Raw genomic sequence first — 16,513 nt, 5'->3', positions numbered from 1 at the left:
AGAGCAACTAACTGCTTTAAAGATACAACAAGATGGAGTTATCAAAAAAAAAAACCCAAAAAAGCTCGTTCATAATCTAGTTATTTATTGGAACGAAGTTCCTTATCGCGCGTTGTGAAAGGGGGCTAGACGGAAAAAATTCTTACGAAAAGTTGTCACGACACTTTTTAGATCCGTCATTCTGACCAATCAACGTGTAGGCGCTTATCGCGTGACATTGCTCGTATCCGATTGATCCGCGTAATGAGTACAGTTTCTCGAGATAGCGTTTCAACAATAGTAATTTAGTTCATAGTATTGTTTTTTTCTTCTTCATAATGCCGTAATTTATTATTATAACTTTAAAAAAAAAATTACAATTCCTTCACTAATTAATCGAAAGGAACTTCGTTCCATCCGGGTGTCCCTTGACACCTCTGAAGTTTTTATTTATTATATATCACATTTTTGTATAGAATATTTCATGGTAAGAGCAAGACAAGGTTACATAAATCTCTATATTAAGATTTAAGGCGCATGGTTCACTGCCTTTTTCTTTTCCAATAATTTCCCACTTCTAATCTTTATTCTAAGTCGTTTTCGTACTAAAGTCATCGATTAGTTCATTTCACACGCACCTGTTAACTTATTTGTGTGGATAATGATAATTATTGATCATATCCACGCAAAAAACGATATCTGATCTTAACTCTTAAATGTATTGGAATACATTTAACTCTTATATTCGTTTGTGTAAAATTAATATTTCAAGCGTCTCTTTTATTTTAATTCCCTTTTAATACATTATTACGTAGTAACAGACGCGTAGTAGTAGATTTAAGGGTTAAAATTATAAATCTTAATCCAAACTTTTAAAAATACAAAAATACTTTTAAAAAAACGACTATTAATTTATTCCTGGACGATGTGCTATTAAATGTTGGATAAGAAAAAAACATATATTTATTTTTTTCTAAATAATATAAGACGCGCACTTACAAATGTTCTACAAAGTCAGTGCTAGCAGCATGATGTCATCCAAATATACACCACAATTAAAATATTAATAAAACTTAAATAAACAATATAAAAACGTGTAAATAAATAAGTTCAAGCTTAAAAAACAAGATGAGGAATGACTTTCGAAATAAGAAAGATGTTTGGCAAGAAATATAGTTGTTGTTAAAGACAGTCAAACTTGTTGATACGCGTGTAATGAGCTAACCTTGCACTTTGTTAGGATATGTTCTTTCCCAAGGCGATTTTGTTCACTGAAAAAAAAACATTGTATTCATTTATGAACAAACTCACAACTTCGCTCCTAGAACAAATTCGATATATATTGATTGAATCTTAAGTATTTTCAGAATAGAAAGATTTGAATAATATTTTTTTATTCATTCATTTTCAGTAAGAGGGAAACTCAAGGTTGTCACTCAAATTAAGTTAGGACTGGAAACTGGCTTAATTCACTTGAAATTTGCACTGTAACATTATAAGGAGGGCAGTTAGAGGCAGCATCCATAGGCGGACCACCTCGCAGCGGACCGATAATCATGAAAGTACTGCATACGTGTGATGGCGATCCTCAGTAATGAGGGAACGGCAAAGAAGAAGAAAAGTAGGGAATCAAGTCTTTAAATCATTTGGACCGTGGAAAACTAATATCTATAGTTGGTCTTCTAAGAATTACAGATTTAAAGAGATCAATTGTCCGAAATTGCGTCTTTAAAACACTTGTCTGATTCCATCGGGTCAGCTGTATTATATGACAGTGAGATTTTTGTTGGATCAGTACAAGGTCTTACCTTCGTTTTCGGTCTAACGGAGAGCGTTAGCTTTTGTACCAAGTAGGTTGCGCCGTCTGTAACGAAACATTGTTTTGAAGTACCTATTGTCAACTCGATCGTTTTGAATTTTCGTTGTCTCCTCAGTAGTTCAGGGCAATTTATCGCAGTTGTTTTCGTCTATGTTTTAACCGTTTATGGATCCAAATCTTCGTATAGCAGCATCTTTATTGACATATTCAGATTCTATTTTCGTTTCATGAACCGATTTTGGGTCACGTACTACATTTTAAATTAAACAAAATTAAAAAGTCAATAGCTTGAAACTACGTTAATAAAGTCTATCGGTTGATTTGGGGAAAAGTTGCCTAGATAAATTAACTAAGCTCCACCCTCGAAATGTCTGGTACTGCATATCTCGCTGGATCTTCTCAGTAGATCGCCTTTCCGATCTGGTGGTAAATTCTGCAAAGCCCTACTCTTGCTACGGCTAGTGTTGGCAAGTCCTCCCAGGTTGAGCCCCGTGAGCTCGCCTACAAAACCACTCGTAGCTGCCATAGTCCCATGGTCTACCAGCGATTGGGTAAAAAAATCATCATAATGATTACAATACTCACGCATAATATTAGCGAGGAAGTTAATTCTAGTCCTAGGGTGCAACAGTAGCAGGTAAACCGGCGCAGCGGTGAATATCATGAGGCAGCCGATGCCGGTCTCGGCCGGGGACGCCACCGCCGGTACAGCTACCACCAGGATCGTGCAGATGATGTAGATCACTGGAACATCATCACAATATAAATTTATAAATATTTTAGTTGTTTTTTTAAATCATATTTGGGCATTTTGTACGGTTAATTTTTTTTAGTTTGGGGACTCTTATTGACACTTCCCGATCAAAGTTACTATTTTATCTATTCATTTTAATTTTTTATTACTGAAATCGGTAAAGGAAATCACGCTTCGTCTTGTATTAAGTGGTTACCATAGCCCATAGTCGACTGTGCCACCCTTCAAACCTTTAAAGGCATTACTGCATTGCGGCCAAGCTGAGCTGGGTGGCGGTCCATATCGAAGTGAGTGCACAGAACGCCCTATCACTAGTATTGTATTGTGGGTTACGTTTGGGGTCGTCATACTCCCTTATGGGTGCATGGAGCGGGCCTCGGGGCAAGCACTGCCCGAGCAGAAGCTCCCTGCCACTCAGGGTAGGGGTGAAACTGATCCTGGGAGGACTGGGGAGGAGGTTCGTATGCGTGTTCGGCGCACCCAACCTCGACATATAGATTGTATTCTTGGTTTAAAATACATTCATAAATGTACTGTAATTGGAGTGATGTGCAAAAGTTCCTTATTTTTTCACAGCGCATCGCCACTGGAGTTTTTAGTTCTGCCCTCTAGACCCAACCCAAGCTTTATGTAAAGTTAAATGTGTTTGTGGGTCATCAGGAGAGTGTTATCTCAGAAACGATTAAAGCAACTGTATAAGCTCACCCGGGAAGAACAGATTAACTTTAATGGGTCGATCGAGATCTGGCTTCGTGTATCTCAGCACCGGCAGACAGAGTACCGCCGCTCCAATACTTAACTGTGAATAAAACACTTTTTTATATATAAAAATAATAATATTTGGTTGTCTGTAGACGGACGATTTTTTACGTGATAACGTACTGACGTGCAGAACTATTCTGACTCCTAGCCCTGAGGTCACACGAGAACTGAGCCCCAGAGAGTTCTCCACTTCAGACACAAGTTTTGATCGTCTCTCCTACGCCACACTCTGAGAGAGATTCTGACGGGGCCGATATGTTGATATTATTCAATAAATATATATATACTATATAAATATCAGTACTAAAGGAGGCTCATGCTGAACACCCCTCAGACACAGCCCACTGAGTTTCTCGCCGGATCTTCTTAGTGGGTCGCGTTTCCGATCCGATGGTAGATTCTGCGAAGCACGGCTCTTGCTAAGGTTCGTGTTAGCAACGTCGTCAGGTTTGAGCCCCGTGAGCTCATCTACTAGTTAAGGTTCCGCTGATATAGCCTCTCGAGGCTGTCAGCTTAGGTAGGAAGAATAAAAAAAAAAGCTGAACACAGACAACAGTTACAAAGCAATACATAGTACACACCCAAGTCGCGAATCCGACGTAGTTGATGAGCGCGTATATGTCGGAGACGGTGAGGTAGAGCAGCGACAGCAGCGCCACGGCCAGCACGGCCGGCGCGGGCGTGGCGCGTGACGTCACCATCGTCAACATGGCCGGCATCTGGCCCTGCGCGGCGCCCGCGTAGAACAACCTGCCAGACACACGGGGGCACAAGACCTGGTATTAAGTGGTTACTGGAGCCCATAGAAATCTTCAACGTAAATGCGCCACCCACCTTGAGATATAAGTTCTAAGGTCTCAGTATAGTTACAACGGCTGCCCCACCCTTCAAACCGAAACACATTACTGCTTCACAGCCGAAATATCCTAGCGCACCTCTTAACGTAGTCCAAAGGTTGGAATTTTTACGGACTTCGGTAACTACTGCATGCTATGTGGACTGTGACCTCGCCAACTATGGTTAGTAGACAATAGCAGGTTAATGTGAGTTTTCTTGATACTTAAACAAAGAATTCCACGAAGGCTTGGGAGAATTCGTATCAGTTAAATATCTTGCAATAGGCAATATTGGAAAAGTAGTCAATAAGAGATCTTATTTAAAGTCAAACGAATATTCAATCACTATTTTTCTAATCTTAATGATTTAAACTCTAACCTAAATTTAATGAATATAGTTTTTTTTTTAACAAATGCCCGTGATATCTATGGATGACGTCACAAGCAAAGGAGCTTCATAAAGTTTGTAGCAATCAAGTTTGTAGTTTCTTAGGTTTTCCTATAGACGTAGAAGAAAATAAGTCTGCATTATTTGTAATCAGACCAGTGGCTCACCTAGAAGAAGTCAGCAGAACACCATTAACAGCTCCGAAGGTGGAGGCGGCTACGAACAGCGGGATGGACAGAGCGAACCAACCGAACAAGCGCTCGGCAAACGTTACTGCTACCGCTGCTGAGCCCAGCACCTGGAGAAAACATCACCCAGCATACATTACTGACATATTGTAGCAGTAAAGCAAAGTATTTCATAACTCAATCACGAAAAGTCTGAATCATTAAAACAAATTTCATATTTTTAATTGCTTCAAAACTCTTCTCAAGAAGAATATCTCTTAATGCTAGGAAACACAGTGTAGAACAGTACTATAAACAATACTGTTTATTATCAATATCATATTCTACTAGGACGACTTCTTTCAACTACGTCGTTCTAGTAAAATAATAATTGCTTCTTCTTTTTCTTCACCTTATCCCACTAGGTGGTGTCAGCACAACGATTTTTTCTCTTCCATTCTCTTCTATCAGCCGTCATCTCAACACTCACTCCTCTCTCTTATCATTCACACATTCCATTCATGTCTTCTTCGGTCAACCTTTTCCCCCTCTTCCTTGCAGTACCATTTCCATACATCTCCTAGTCACATACATCTTCTCTCTACGCATTACATGTTTTATACCACGCTAACCGTCCCCTCTTTAATTTGTTAATTACCGGGGCTAATTTCACACTTCCTCTCATTACTCATTCCTTAAATTAATAATTGCTTGTTCGAATATATTTAATGCACTGCAATGCTTTCGACCAAATCGCGACTAAATTTATTGCTTGAACTTAAGCGAAGATTACAAGCATATTACCACAAATGTACGACAGGCGGTGCGGTAGTAGTTTCAACAAGTGGCTGTTACCTATAGTCACAGCAGCGCGTGACTGGGTTAGATTAGTTAAAAAAATTGTCAATACTCATCAAATAAGTGATAAGAAGGCGTTTTAAGGTCAACATAGATGACTTTATAGTCATTCGATAGTGCCCTTACTTACTTATCCACGTACAACAGATCAAATCGAGAATCCTGTATGTATAAAACAACGGCATCATCATTAATGATATTACCAATTACAAAATATTACGTGCGTTAAAATATTATTCAAAATATTCAAAATATTAATCAGTGATCTAAGCCCACAAGATAATTCCGTATATTTTAAATTTTGGATCTTTGCGAAATTGATTTCATCTTATTAGATCTATTGTGTTGATGCTGCGGTATCTCTGACCGTCACAAATACACCACATACCTCGGTGGGCGAGAGCGTGGTGTAGAAGGCGACGTTGGTGAGCGTGTAGACGATGGTGACCAGCGCGCACGAGATGGCGATGGCGCGGGGCAGGTTGCGAACGGGATCCTTCAACTCCTCTATTATAAAGTTCAAATAGTTCCTGAAAATTATGAATTTCAATGTTTCTCTTTTTTTTTTATTGCTTAGATGGGTGGACGAACTCACAGCCCACCTGGTATTAAGTGGTTACTGGAGCCCATAGACATCTACAACGTAAATGTGCCCACCACCTTGAGATGTAAGTTCTAAGGTCTCAATATAGTTACAACGGCTGCCCCACCCTTCAAACCGAAACGCATTACTGCTTCACGGCAGAAATAGGCAGGGTGGTAGTACCCACCCGCGTGGACTCACAAGAGGTCCTACCACCAATACCAGTAATTACGCAAATTAAATTTTGCGGGTTTGATTTTTTGTCCTTCAAACGAGGCTTGCGGAGAGTACTTTATGGTAGGCAGCGGCTTGGCTCTGCCCCTGGCATTACTGACGTCCATGAGCAACGGTGACCACTTACCAACAGGTGGGCCGTATGCTCGTCTGCCTACAAAGGCAATAAAAAAGAAAAAAAAATTACACTATGTTATTCCTTCACCGTGGAAGTCAATTCTGAATATTTGTTGAGTACGTATTTCATTAGAAAAATTGGTACCTACCTGAGATTCGAACACCGGTGCATCGCTCAATACGAATGTACCGGACGTCTTTATCCTTCAGGCCACGACGACGTCTTTGGTGGACTTGCAACCGGATGCTTGTATCAACCGCGAAGCAGTCATGTCCGAAGGTGGACGGCAACATGTAGAATGTCTATGTCTATGGCTCCGGTAACTACTTAACCGGGTGGACCATGAGTTGGTTGACCAGTCTATTGCAATACAAAAGAATAGAAGTACAAACCATCCATTATAGGCAAATAATCCAGAATAAAAAGATAGAGCTATGGAAGTGACATCCGACGTTGTGCCCTCAAACGTGAAGTGTTCCACTTGTCCTGAAACAAACCATACGTATAGTCTACAAAATCTTAATAAATCTCTATAAAAAAAAACGTGTGGCACTCGGGAACTGCCGCGGTAAAGCTATTGCATAGCATTTTTTATCAACTTATGCAATGATAATTAGACAATGATAATTTAATATTAAAACAATAATAAAAAAAGACCACGCTATATTAAACATTAATTAAAGCAAAACATTAACTGTTAACTGTTAAGCATTAACTTCACACTAATAAGCCAGACCCCGCGAGAGAGAGATAGGCAGATTTTTCATGATGCGCATGCAGTGTGACGTCACGCCACGCGCTTATTCACAAACACTACACAAGCGCAACGTGTGAATGTGTTGAACGCGAGCTACATGCTAGACGGAGTGAGGGGTGTTAGGTTTTTTTCCGTTACGGAATTTCATGATTCGGTCGCCGCGCTCAAGGCCCGCGATAAAAACTATGCAATAGCTTAAAAAGCGAATTTAATACGTTGAAAAGAAATTCACTCGAGAACCGCTGGAGTCATTTTAAGTAATTGAAGATAAATAAAATTGGAGGTATAGCGTATTGTCAGCTGGCACCATCCTAATTCATCCATCCGGGTGACAGCCGTTACACAATACAACGGAGGTGCCTTTGGATTCTGATCGCTACCGGCACCGGGCCGTGAGAAGGAATGAAATAAAATTGACCTCTGGCCAATGCACTATAACGTTTTGTAAGGATCGTAACAGAACACGAGAAGTGTTCAATTGTATAATGAGACATTTTCCGGTTTTCGGACGCCGACAGCGCAAAAAGGATGTGCACTTTGTCTTAATTTTAGTCGTAATACAATCATTTAATAATGCACTCACTGCACAACAGCATTTAAATTCTACGTAGACATTATTTATTTATTTATTTATTTAAGCATTACCAACAGGGTTTACAGTAAGACATAAAATAACATTGACATGTATACAGCAATTGATAACTGGAACTCTAATTATAGGCAATCACAGCATGCATTACATTAATATATCAACAGAGATTTAAAAATAATAATAAAAAAAACGAAAGAAAGACAACAAGAAAAGTAATACCTGAGTACTCAGACCAAGGCTAAGGCTGAGGTTCAACAACAACTTTTTATTTTTTTGTTCCTGAATATTGGAAGGGAATCAATTGTTAATTGATTAATTAATTAATCAAATTTGGATTCGAGCTTTTCAACATGCAGCAGCAGAAACTTTTATATCTTGTAAAAAAAAAAAAAACTTCATTCCCTTGATTTAAAAGAACGAATCTAGTTAGTGACAGGAAGTCAAAGCGACAACCTTATTCATGCTATTCAATGCATATTTGCTTCTTTTCTGACACGAATTGGTACGAAATTGGAAAATGGTTAAAGTAGCTCTTTCAAGCGCGCAATTCAGAGAAGAATTAGGTTGAAAATTCTCTGGCTTCTCCAATTTGGCTATTTATCAAAAGAAACCTACAGATGTGTAGCTTTTCTTTACCTACTATTAATTGCCGTAGGACTTGGTTACATTGAAACCTAGGACTGAAAATGCCGTCACGCAACTCGAGATCTGAATCTTAATTTATTATTTTAGAAATATTATTATTAATATTTTATTAGACGTCCGAGTCTCCAATTCCAATTCAAGCCAATTCCAATCATATGCCAACGCAATTCGAATTCAATCTCATAGTTAGGATCCACTTGTTAACTCGGATCCGCTTCATTCGCGGAAATTCCTGGCGTTGACAGCTAGTTAATGAGGTATATCACTTCAGATACGCTATTGGCTCTCATTTAAAAAAAAATCAATATTCCAACCTACGCCTGTCATCATTGAGCTACGAAAACTTCTGAATGGGAAACATCTCAAAGATGGCAATGGGAATAATCAATATAATTTTCTTTACGTAATAACAGGACACCGTCTCTTGACATTGAAACCGCCCGGGTCGATATCAATGTCCTCAAGCTAGTAACTGTAAAGCAATCGTTGTTTTCGGGGGGAATTTGGTTATGCCAATGTAATTTAAACTTTGAGTAAGTCTAACAGCAAGACTGGTTTGTATTGTGTGACCTCAATCCCCAGGTTGTACTGATTGTAGGGAATATTTTGAGTTTTTTTGTTGTTGCTTGTTGCTTGTTGCTTAGATGGGTGGACGAGCTCACAGCCCACCTGATGATAACTGGTTACTGGAGCCCATAGACATCTACAACGCAAATGCGCCATCCACCTTGAGATATTAGTTCTAAGGTCTCAAGTATAGTTACAACGGCTGCCCCACCCTTCAAGCCGAAACGCATTACTGCTTCACGGCAGAAATAGGTGGGGTGGTGGTACCTATCCGTGCGGACTCACAAAGTGCGAGGTCCTACCCACCAAACTGACTCGCGTAAGTCGTCAATTCTTTAATATGATTGTCTGAAGGTTGATAAAAGTGGGTACCAAATCTACTCACCTCTGCACAGTTGATAGATCCCGGCTGCGATGATGATGAAAAGTGCCAGGAGCTTGGCGTACGTGAACCAGTCCTGTACCAAGGTAGCTGCGCGTACCGACCAGCAATTCACGAAGGTTAGCAACACTGTGGACATATTCGAGGGATGACTGTCTCGGGGGAAAAGAGGAGAAGAATAATAATAATAATAGTAATTTATTTATATAATATAATAATAATTTATTTATTTCTCTCTTAAAGGTATAGTACAAATACAAATAGAAATTAACCTTATAATTTATTTTGTAAGCCTTTGAAAGAGCTGAAGTCTGTACTAGGTTCAAAGACCTGTATTACTGATCTCCAGGCTCCCTCCTTCTTATGATATGTGGAATGTTAAAACGTTAATTTAGCGTTTTTTTAGGTATCAATGTGTAATAATGGTGGTTTATAAACTGTTTAGCTCCTATGAAACTGCAGAAGTGTAGGAAAATGAAACAATGTGAACTTCGTTTTCCTGGCTTATGTTAGGCCAAATAATTTATTGCAGTCCCAGTTTTTTTTTCCCACCCATTCGCTCGTGGCCTAAGGGGCTATTCTAGATACGCACCCAATAAATTGCCACCATTGTACTAGATCATTTCCCATCTCATCTTATTCTCTATTATTTCATACAATTTTCTCCCATAAACAATTTCATTAATTTTTACTAACAGGGCAAAAGATGTAATTATTATTGTAAAAAATGAAGGTTTGGCTAAAGGACTACAGTCCAGGCCATTAAATAATTATTCTTAAAAACGTCATAGATACGAAAGGGTCGAAGAGAGTACATTTTTCAAGAACAAATAATGTTCATAAAAGTCTAATGTTCCTAGTTACACAAGTCTCTAGTCACTAGTCTCTAGTCTCTAGTCCCTAGTCTCTAGTCGCTAGTCTCTAGTCTCTAGTCTCTAGTCTCTAGTCTCTAGTCTCTAGTCTCTAGTCTCTAGTCTCTAGACTCTAGTCTCTAGTCTCTAGTCTCTAGTCTCTAGTCTCTAGTCTCTAGTCTCTAGTCACTAGTCTCTAGTCACTAGTCTATAGTCATTAGTCTCTAGTCACTAGTTTCTAGTCGCTAGTCTCTAGTCACTAGTATCTAGTCTCTAGTCACTAGGCTCTAGTCACTAGTCTCTAGTCACTAGTCTCTAGTCATTAGTCTCTAGTCACTAGTCTCTAGTCTCTAGTCCCTAGTCTCTAGTCCCTAGTCTCTAGTCGCTAGTCTCTAGTCACTAGTATCTAGTCGCTAGTCTCTATTCACTAGTCACTGGTCTCTAGTCACTAGTCTCTAGTTAACTAACTAGAATGTTCGAGGCGATCTTAACGTTCTTGAAATAGTCAGAAACCTCCCGGAAAATATCTTAGGATATTCCTGCACTGTAATCTGTACTCTCAAATTAGAGATACCAATTGATTTTAACTGTTTGAGAGGGTACATAGAAATTTTTTATATTTTTAGGCGAAGTCAGACTATGCATATGATTTTAGCACTGGGTGTTTTATTATTGGTATATTCTCTGATTGCTTCGTAACTAGGTATGGTATATATCGACTATTTTGCGACATTATAGGAGAGCCATGTAAAGTTAAAAATTTGGAATAAATATCTAAACGAAAAACTTCTTCAGCTATTTGAATGGGGTAAACTTAATTGAAGTTGAATTGAATCGTTGATATTAATGCTAAATAAGACGGACCTTTAATTACAAAGATAAAAGTCGCGTATTAAGAGAAATGCCACTTAGGCCTTTCACCCCCTCGATATTTATAAATCCGCTATAAATAGATTTATAATGTTCAATGAATAAATGTCGCGTAAGTTTTTTGTGACCCCGAAATCTAAAGCGAAGATGGCCAACGCGCGTCACTCTATTCCCTGGGGCAGTGACCTTCGTGTCAAATGACTGTGTTAAATCGCATTATCAAAAATATAAAAAATAATAGATACGCTGATTACATTTTTGAGGGTAGTTCGGGATCTTGCACTGAAGTTTTTTTTTATTGCCCATGTAAGCAGGCGAGCATACGGCCCACCTGATGGTGAGTGGTTACCGTCAGCCATGGACATCAGCACTGCCAGGGGCAGAACCAAGCCGCTGCTTACCGTTAAATACTCTCCACAAGCCTCGTTTGAAGAAGGACATGTCATAGCGCTCGGGAAACACCGTGGAGGGGAGCTCATCCTAAAGCCAGATGGTACGTGACAAAAAAGACCTCTGGAAACGCACTGTGGATGGCCGCAGTGGCTCCAGGTAGTATGGATGAACTCTACTCCGGTGACGGGCGGTGCGATGGATGGTAGAGATGATGGTATCATCTCTAACAATTCAAAGTCTTGAATGTTTTTTTATTTTTATTTTGTTAATAATTGTATGTACATGGCCGTTTTAATTTTTTACTTTTAAATATATACTAACAATCACGCCACGTTAACTGGTCCCGTGATAAGTTCGTAAAGAACTTGTGTTACAGGAAAGACTTTTAGACTACTTTTAGATATATAAATAGCTTACTCTTATTATTTACAATTGAATAACGATCTCTAATTCATATTTTAACTGTCAAAGATCATACAGATGAGAAAATGGTATTCAAAACGGTATTTCAAACGATTTTTTGGTCCTTTTTTTATGCAGTATCTATTGAGGAAAGTCATCAGTGTCTGTCGTCTTTTTTTTTCAAAATGTCATAAAGCTATCGAGAAAATTTATGTACTTTATGTCTTAAAAATACTCTAATAAATAATTCTATAATAGCATTAACGTCATCTGTCACAGAATCATACAAATCTTTATCATCCTTGAACATCCAACACAGTATCAATATAGATGAAGTAAGTACATAAGCTGTTTAACTTACATATGCAGCAAGCCGCGAGTAATCTGGTCGCGTCTTCGGGAGGGTCGCACTCCGGAAACAGAGGCTTCAACACGTACACGCTGAATGTTAACGCAACTATGGCCTGGGTAAAATAAACAAAACGATCTAAGAAGACCATACTGGTGGTAGAACCTCTTGTGATCCACGCGGGTAGGTTACCGTCCCTATTTCTGCCGTGAAGCAGTAATGCGTTTCGGTTTGAAGAGCGGGGCAGCCGTTGTAACTACACTGAGACCTTAGAACTGATATCTCAAGGTGGGTGGCGCATTTACGTCGTAGATGTCTATGGGCTCCATTAACCACTTAACACCAGGTGGGCTGTGAGCTCGTCCACCCATCTAATCAATAAAAACAAAAGTCTTCATTTAAGTAGCTGTAGGTGGGTTATTAATTAAGCCCTCAGAAATTCCATCATATTGTATGACACATATCGATCGATGAAAGGTTATTTGTTTTAAGCGACATTTCGCTAAAAACGCGACCTTTATCTTTGTAATTAAAGGTCCGTTTGATTTGGTATTCGCATCAACAGTTCGACGTTTTTAATTGAACTCGATGATTGGCATACGTGGATACGTGCATACGTGTTGAGCGATGCACCGGTGTTCGAATCCCGCAGGCGGGTACCAATTTTTCTAATGAATTACGTACTCAACAAATATTCACGATCGACTTCCACGGTGAAGGAATAACATCGTGTAATAAAAGTGAAACCCGCAAAATTATAATTTGCGTAATTACTGGTGGTAGGACCTCTTGTGAAGTCACGCGGGTAGGTACCACCGCCCTGCCTATTTCTGCCGTGAAGCAGTAATGCGTTTCGGTTTGAAGGGTGGGGCAGCCGTTTTAACTATACTGAGATCTTAGAACTTATATCTCAAGGTGGGTGGCGCATTTACGTTATAGATGTCTATGGGCTCCAGTAACCACTTAACACCAGGTGGGCTGTGAGCTCGTCCACCCATCTAAGCAATAAAAAAAAAAAACGTAACTAAAGATTTTTTTGGTTATGATATTTGTTCGAAATTTTGCGATTGCATGCAGCAGAGATGCGAATGTTGCGATAGATGTGTGGAGTAACGAAAATGGATAGAATGCGGAATGAATATGTTAGAGGAAGTCTTACAGTGGCACCTGTGACAGAGAAGTTGAGAAGGGCGCGTTTGGGATGGACATGTGATGAGACGAAATAAAAATGACGTTGGTAAGAGAGGGTTGACTATGAATGTGGAAGGATATAGAGGAAGAAGTAGACCTAAGAAGAAATGGATGGATTGCGTGAAAGACGATATGTGTAAGAGGGGAGTGAGCGAAGAAATGGTATGTGATAGAGGAGTATGGAAGGAGAAAACATGTTGCACCGACCCCAAGTGTCTGGGAGAAGGGCTGGAGAATGATGCCCTTTTTGATAGCCTTTCACCCCTCGATATGTATATGTCGCATCCAGACAGGACAAACGCAGCGAAAATGCGCTACCTAGTGGTCGCGAGCCGCAACTACTTGTGAAACATCGGCTCACTTCGGGTGGTGTGCTTCGGCAGAGTCGAGGTGTCATCGAACGGATTGAAGTGAAGCACATTCGTTGTCTGACTTTGGAAGAGTTAAGATGTCTCAGAACTGTTATCGTTTCGTGCTGCGCAATCTCTTTGCACGATTACCCACCATACGCCGACTTTGTCAATAAATAAGACTTGTGAAGGCTTGTGGAAAGTATTAAGCGGTAGGCAGCGGCTTGGCTCTGCCCCTGGCATTGCTAAAGTCCATGGGCGACGGTAACAACTCACCATCAGGTGGGCCGTGTGCTCGTCTGCCTACAAGGGCAATAAAAAAAACTTAAGATATCGGCCCATCAACCCATTCTGCCACATATATAATAATTTGCAGTAGAAATATGCAAGATGCCGGTACCAACACGTTCCAGCTCACAGACGCGCTGTAGGCCCAGTATTTACGCATTACAAGGTTTCATAGTACCAATTGAGATAATATTGATATTTATGGTACAAAGTCAGGCCTATTTAAACTGTGTTCCGGTTTCAATGATCAACATGGCCATTAAATTTTGACGTCATATCTTAAGACTAGGCTTCGGTATAAAATCAATATCAGGTGTGGGTGTTTTTGACGGTGTTTATAATTTACATAGAGAAACACCAGTATATTTGTTATAATAGCCATAAATAGCTAACAACCATATGGCCATCCTCTCGTAGGTGGCTACAGCCGGCCATACCCGCTGGCAATGTCAAGGGCATAAGCATGATGCTGTTTACCAAAAAAATGTTTTGTTTCAAATGTCATTCACCCAATAAAAAAGGGATAAAAATGTTAAGTTTCCACAATTAAAATTCCATGTCAGATGCAAGATATTGCCAAGATATTGTCTGAGATAGGCCAGTTATTATACAAACGACGTAGGCATTATAGTGGGGTTTGATAGCGATACTGCCAGAAACAATATTCCGACAAGGGATCGGAGATGCCGAAGAAAAAGATAGGTATATATTAACAGACGGACACAACATTGAATTTAAGATGAGACAATTGTATTGAATCCCAACATTTGCATCCAATAAAATCCGATGGTAGAAACAAATAGAGCTATATTGTTTCAATACGAAAGCTTTTATTGTTATCCTAGAGTCTCGTAATTTGTAGTAGAGACTTTTCCGTTTCAGATTTATAGGGTATAGCTGTACACGTCCGCTTCGCTGGTCATTTAAGGTTAACATTATTATTTCTCACCCCCACAAAGATTCTCGTCATTAACGCCCCCCCGACTGGTGTAGGGAGTCCAACACTCATATAAATATTAGCCTATCCATTAAGTACATGTATTTTCTACATGGATACCAAGTTTCAAGTCAATCGGATGCACGGTTCAGTAGTTATAACGGAACATCCGTAAAAACCACTGTAGATTTATATATTAGAATAGATTTTATTGCCCTTCTAAGCAGAAGACCATATGACCCACCTGATGGTGAGTGTTTACCATCGCCTATGGACGTTAACAATACTAGGGCCAGAGTCAAACCGCTGCCTGGGTCTCGCAAATGTAGCTATATAAGTAAGCGAGATTTCCCAGGCTCTGGTATTGGAGACTTTAACAATTTATCGATTTTGCTTATGCCAAAGGCAGCGGTTATATTCATAAGCAGGTGGCAGCAAAATAGGGCGGGCGTGAAACTAGTAATTTCACATCACAAGATCTTTATATGTTTATACAATACGTACATTTCGTTCGTCGAGTAACTAAGTAGTACATTATTAACCGCCCACGCGCCCTTCACAAAAGGAACAAAGCGTGGGCGATTCCTAATAAAAACGAAGACCAATTTCCTTCGTGAATACTCATTTCCATCAAATCCGGAATATGTATAGAGGATGTTGATTGGAGCTATTTCTTCAAAAATAGCACCATATCGCACGAGCTCACAGAACGTTTAGTGGGACCCTTAGAATAACTTCATTGCTCAGAAGAGCATCACTAGAGAGTGGAGAGTAGCGTTCTCCTAGAATTATACTGTGAACATCAACCGGCATTTACTGGTAAGTTAACCTATAGTGCACACAAAAGTTTGTGTCCACTATCCTGCCTATACCTTCCGTGTCATGTTGGGTTTGAGCTCCAGTTGCTTTTGACCTGTAGTGAGACCTTCATTACAAGCGAATCGTAAGCTTGTCGGTCCATTAGAGACAGTATAAAAATATAAGATCGGAATCTCAATTGGGTTATTGATAAGGGAATCGGTTGACCAACTCGGGCGGGCCAGCAATCACGGTACACCCTGCTTCCACTATTTCTACCGGCTGATGACGAGGAAGTTAATCAAAGCGTTGGTTCCAGAGGTCTGGTGTCGCAAACCGCTATCTTTTGTATCACCGGATCGACCGTGATCATCTCGTTTTCTGGAGCCTATCTGGAGCTAATAATAATGTGCCACTAGTAAATCGCAACTCAATGAGCACAATAGGATTTAAAAGTAATCCGCTTATTGTGAAACGCTATAACACGGCAACAGAATGTTGTAGGTTATGCAACGTTTTTTTCTGCCTTTGAAATATAGCTCGTTTTGTTATTGACACGGTTAAACACGAAATGTTTTGGAACGAAGCAATAAATGGTTGTCTTTTTTTATTTGTTGCTTAGATGGGTGGTCGAGGTCACGGC

The 16,513-nt window shown here is 39.7% G+C and overlaps 1 protein-coding gene across 2 annotated transcripts in view; it reads right to left on the bottom strand.

Annotated features, from left to right (window-relative positions):
* Positions 1 to 444: 444 nt before the first annotated feature.
* LOC114241471 (Y+L amino acid transporter 2) overlaps positions 445 to 16,513 on the bottom strand; it is a 42,048-nt gene continuing 25,979 nt past the window's right edge. For both annotated transcript variants that reach the window (XM_028172300.2, XM_089738764.1), the window contains exons 4-13: positions 12,319 to 12,421; positions 9,445 to 9,570; positions 6,891 to 6,984; positions 5,952 to 6,093; positions 4,706 to 4,836; positions 3,896 to 4,064; positions 3,258 to 3,351; positions 2,384 to 2,542; positions 1,788 to 1,843; positions 445 to 1,250 (exon numbers count right to left, since the gene is read on the bottom strand). In XM_028172300.2, coding sequence (XP_028028101.1) covers positions 1,248 to 1,250; positions 1,788 to 1,843; positions 2,384 to 2,542; positions 3,258 to 3,351; positions 3,896 to 4,064; positions 4,706 to 4,836; positions 5,952 to 6,093; positions 6,891 to 6,984; positions 9,445 to 9,570; positions 12,319 to 12,421 — 1,077 coding nt within the window. In that variant the 3' untranslated portion in view covers positions 445 to 1,247. The remainder of the gene's footprint in view (positions 1,251 to 1,787; positions 1,844 to 2,383; positions 2,543 to 3,257; positions 3,352 to 3,895; positions 4,065 to 4,705; positions 4,837 to 5,951; positions 6,094 to 6,890; positions 6,985 to 9,444; positions 9,571 to 12,318; positions 12,422 to 16,513) is intronic.

This window comes from Bombyx mandarina, chromosome 26 (genome assembly GCF_030267445.1).
Source record: "Bombyx mandarina strain Sakado chromosome 26, ASM3026744v2".
Lineage (NCBI taxonomy): Eukaryota > Metazoa > Arthropoda > Insecta > Lepidoptera > Bombycidae > Bombyx > Bombyx mandarina.
Note: the sequence above shows the minus strand (reverse complement) of the source record. Positions and strands in the feature narration are given on the sequence as shown.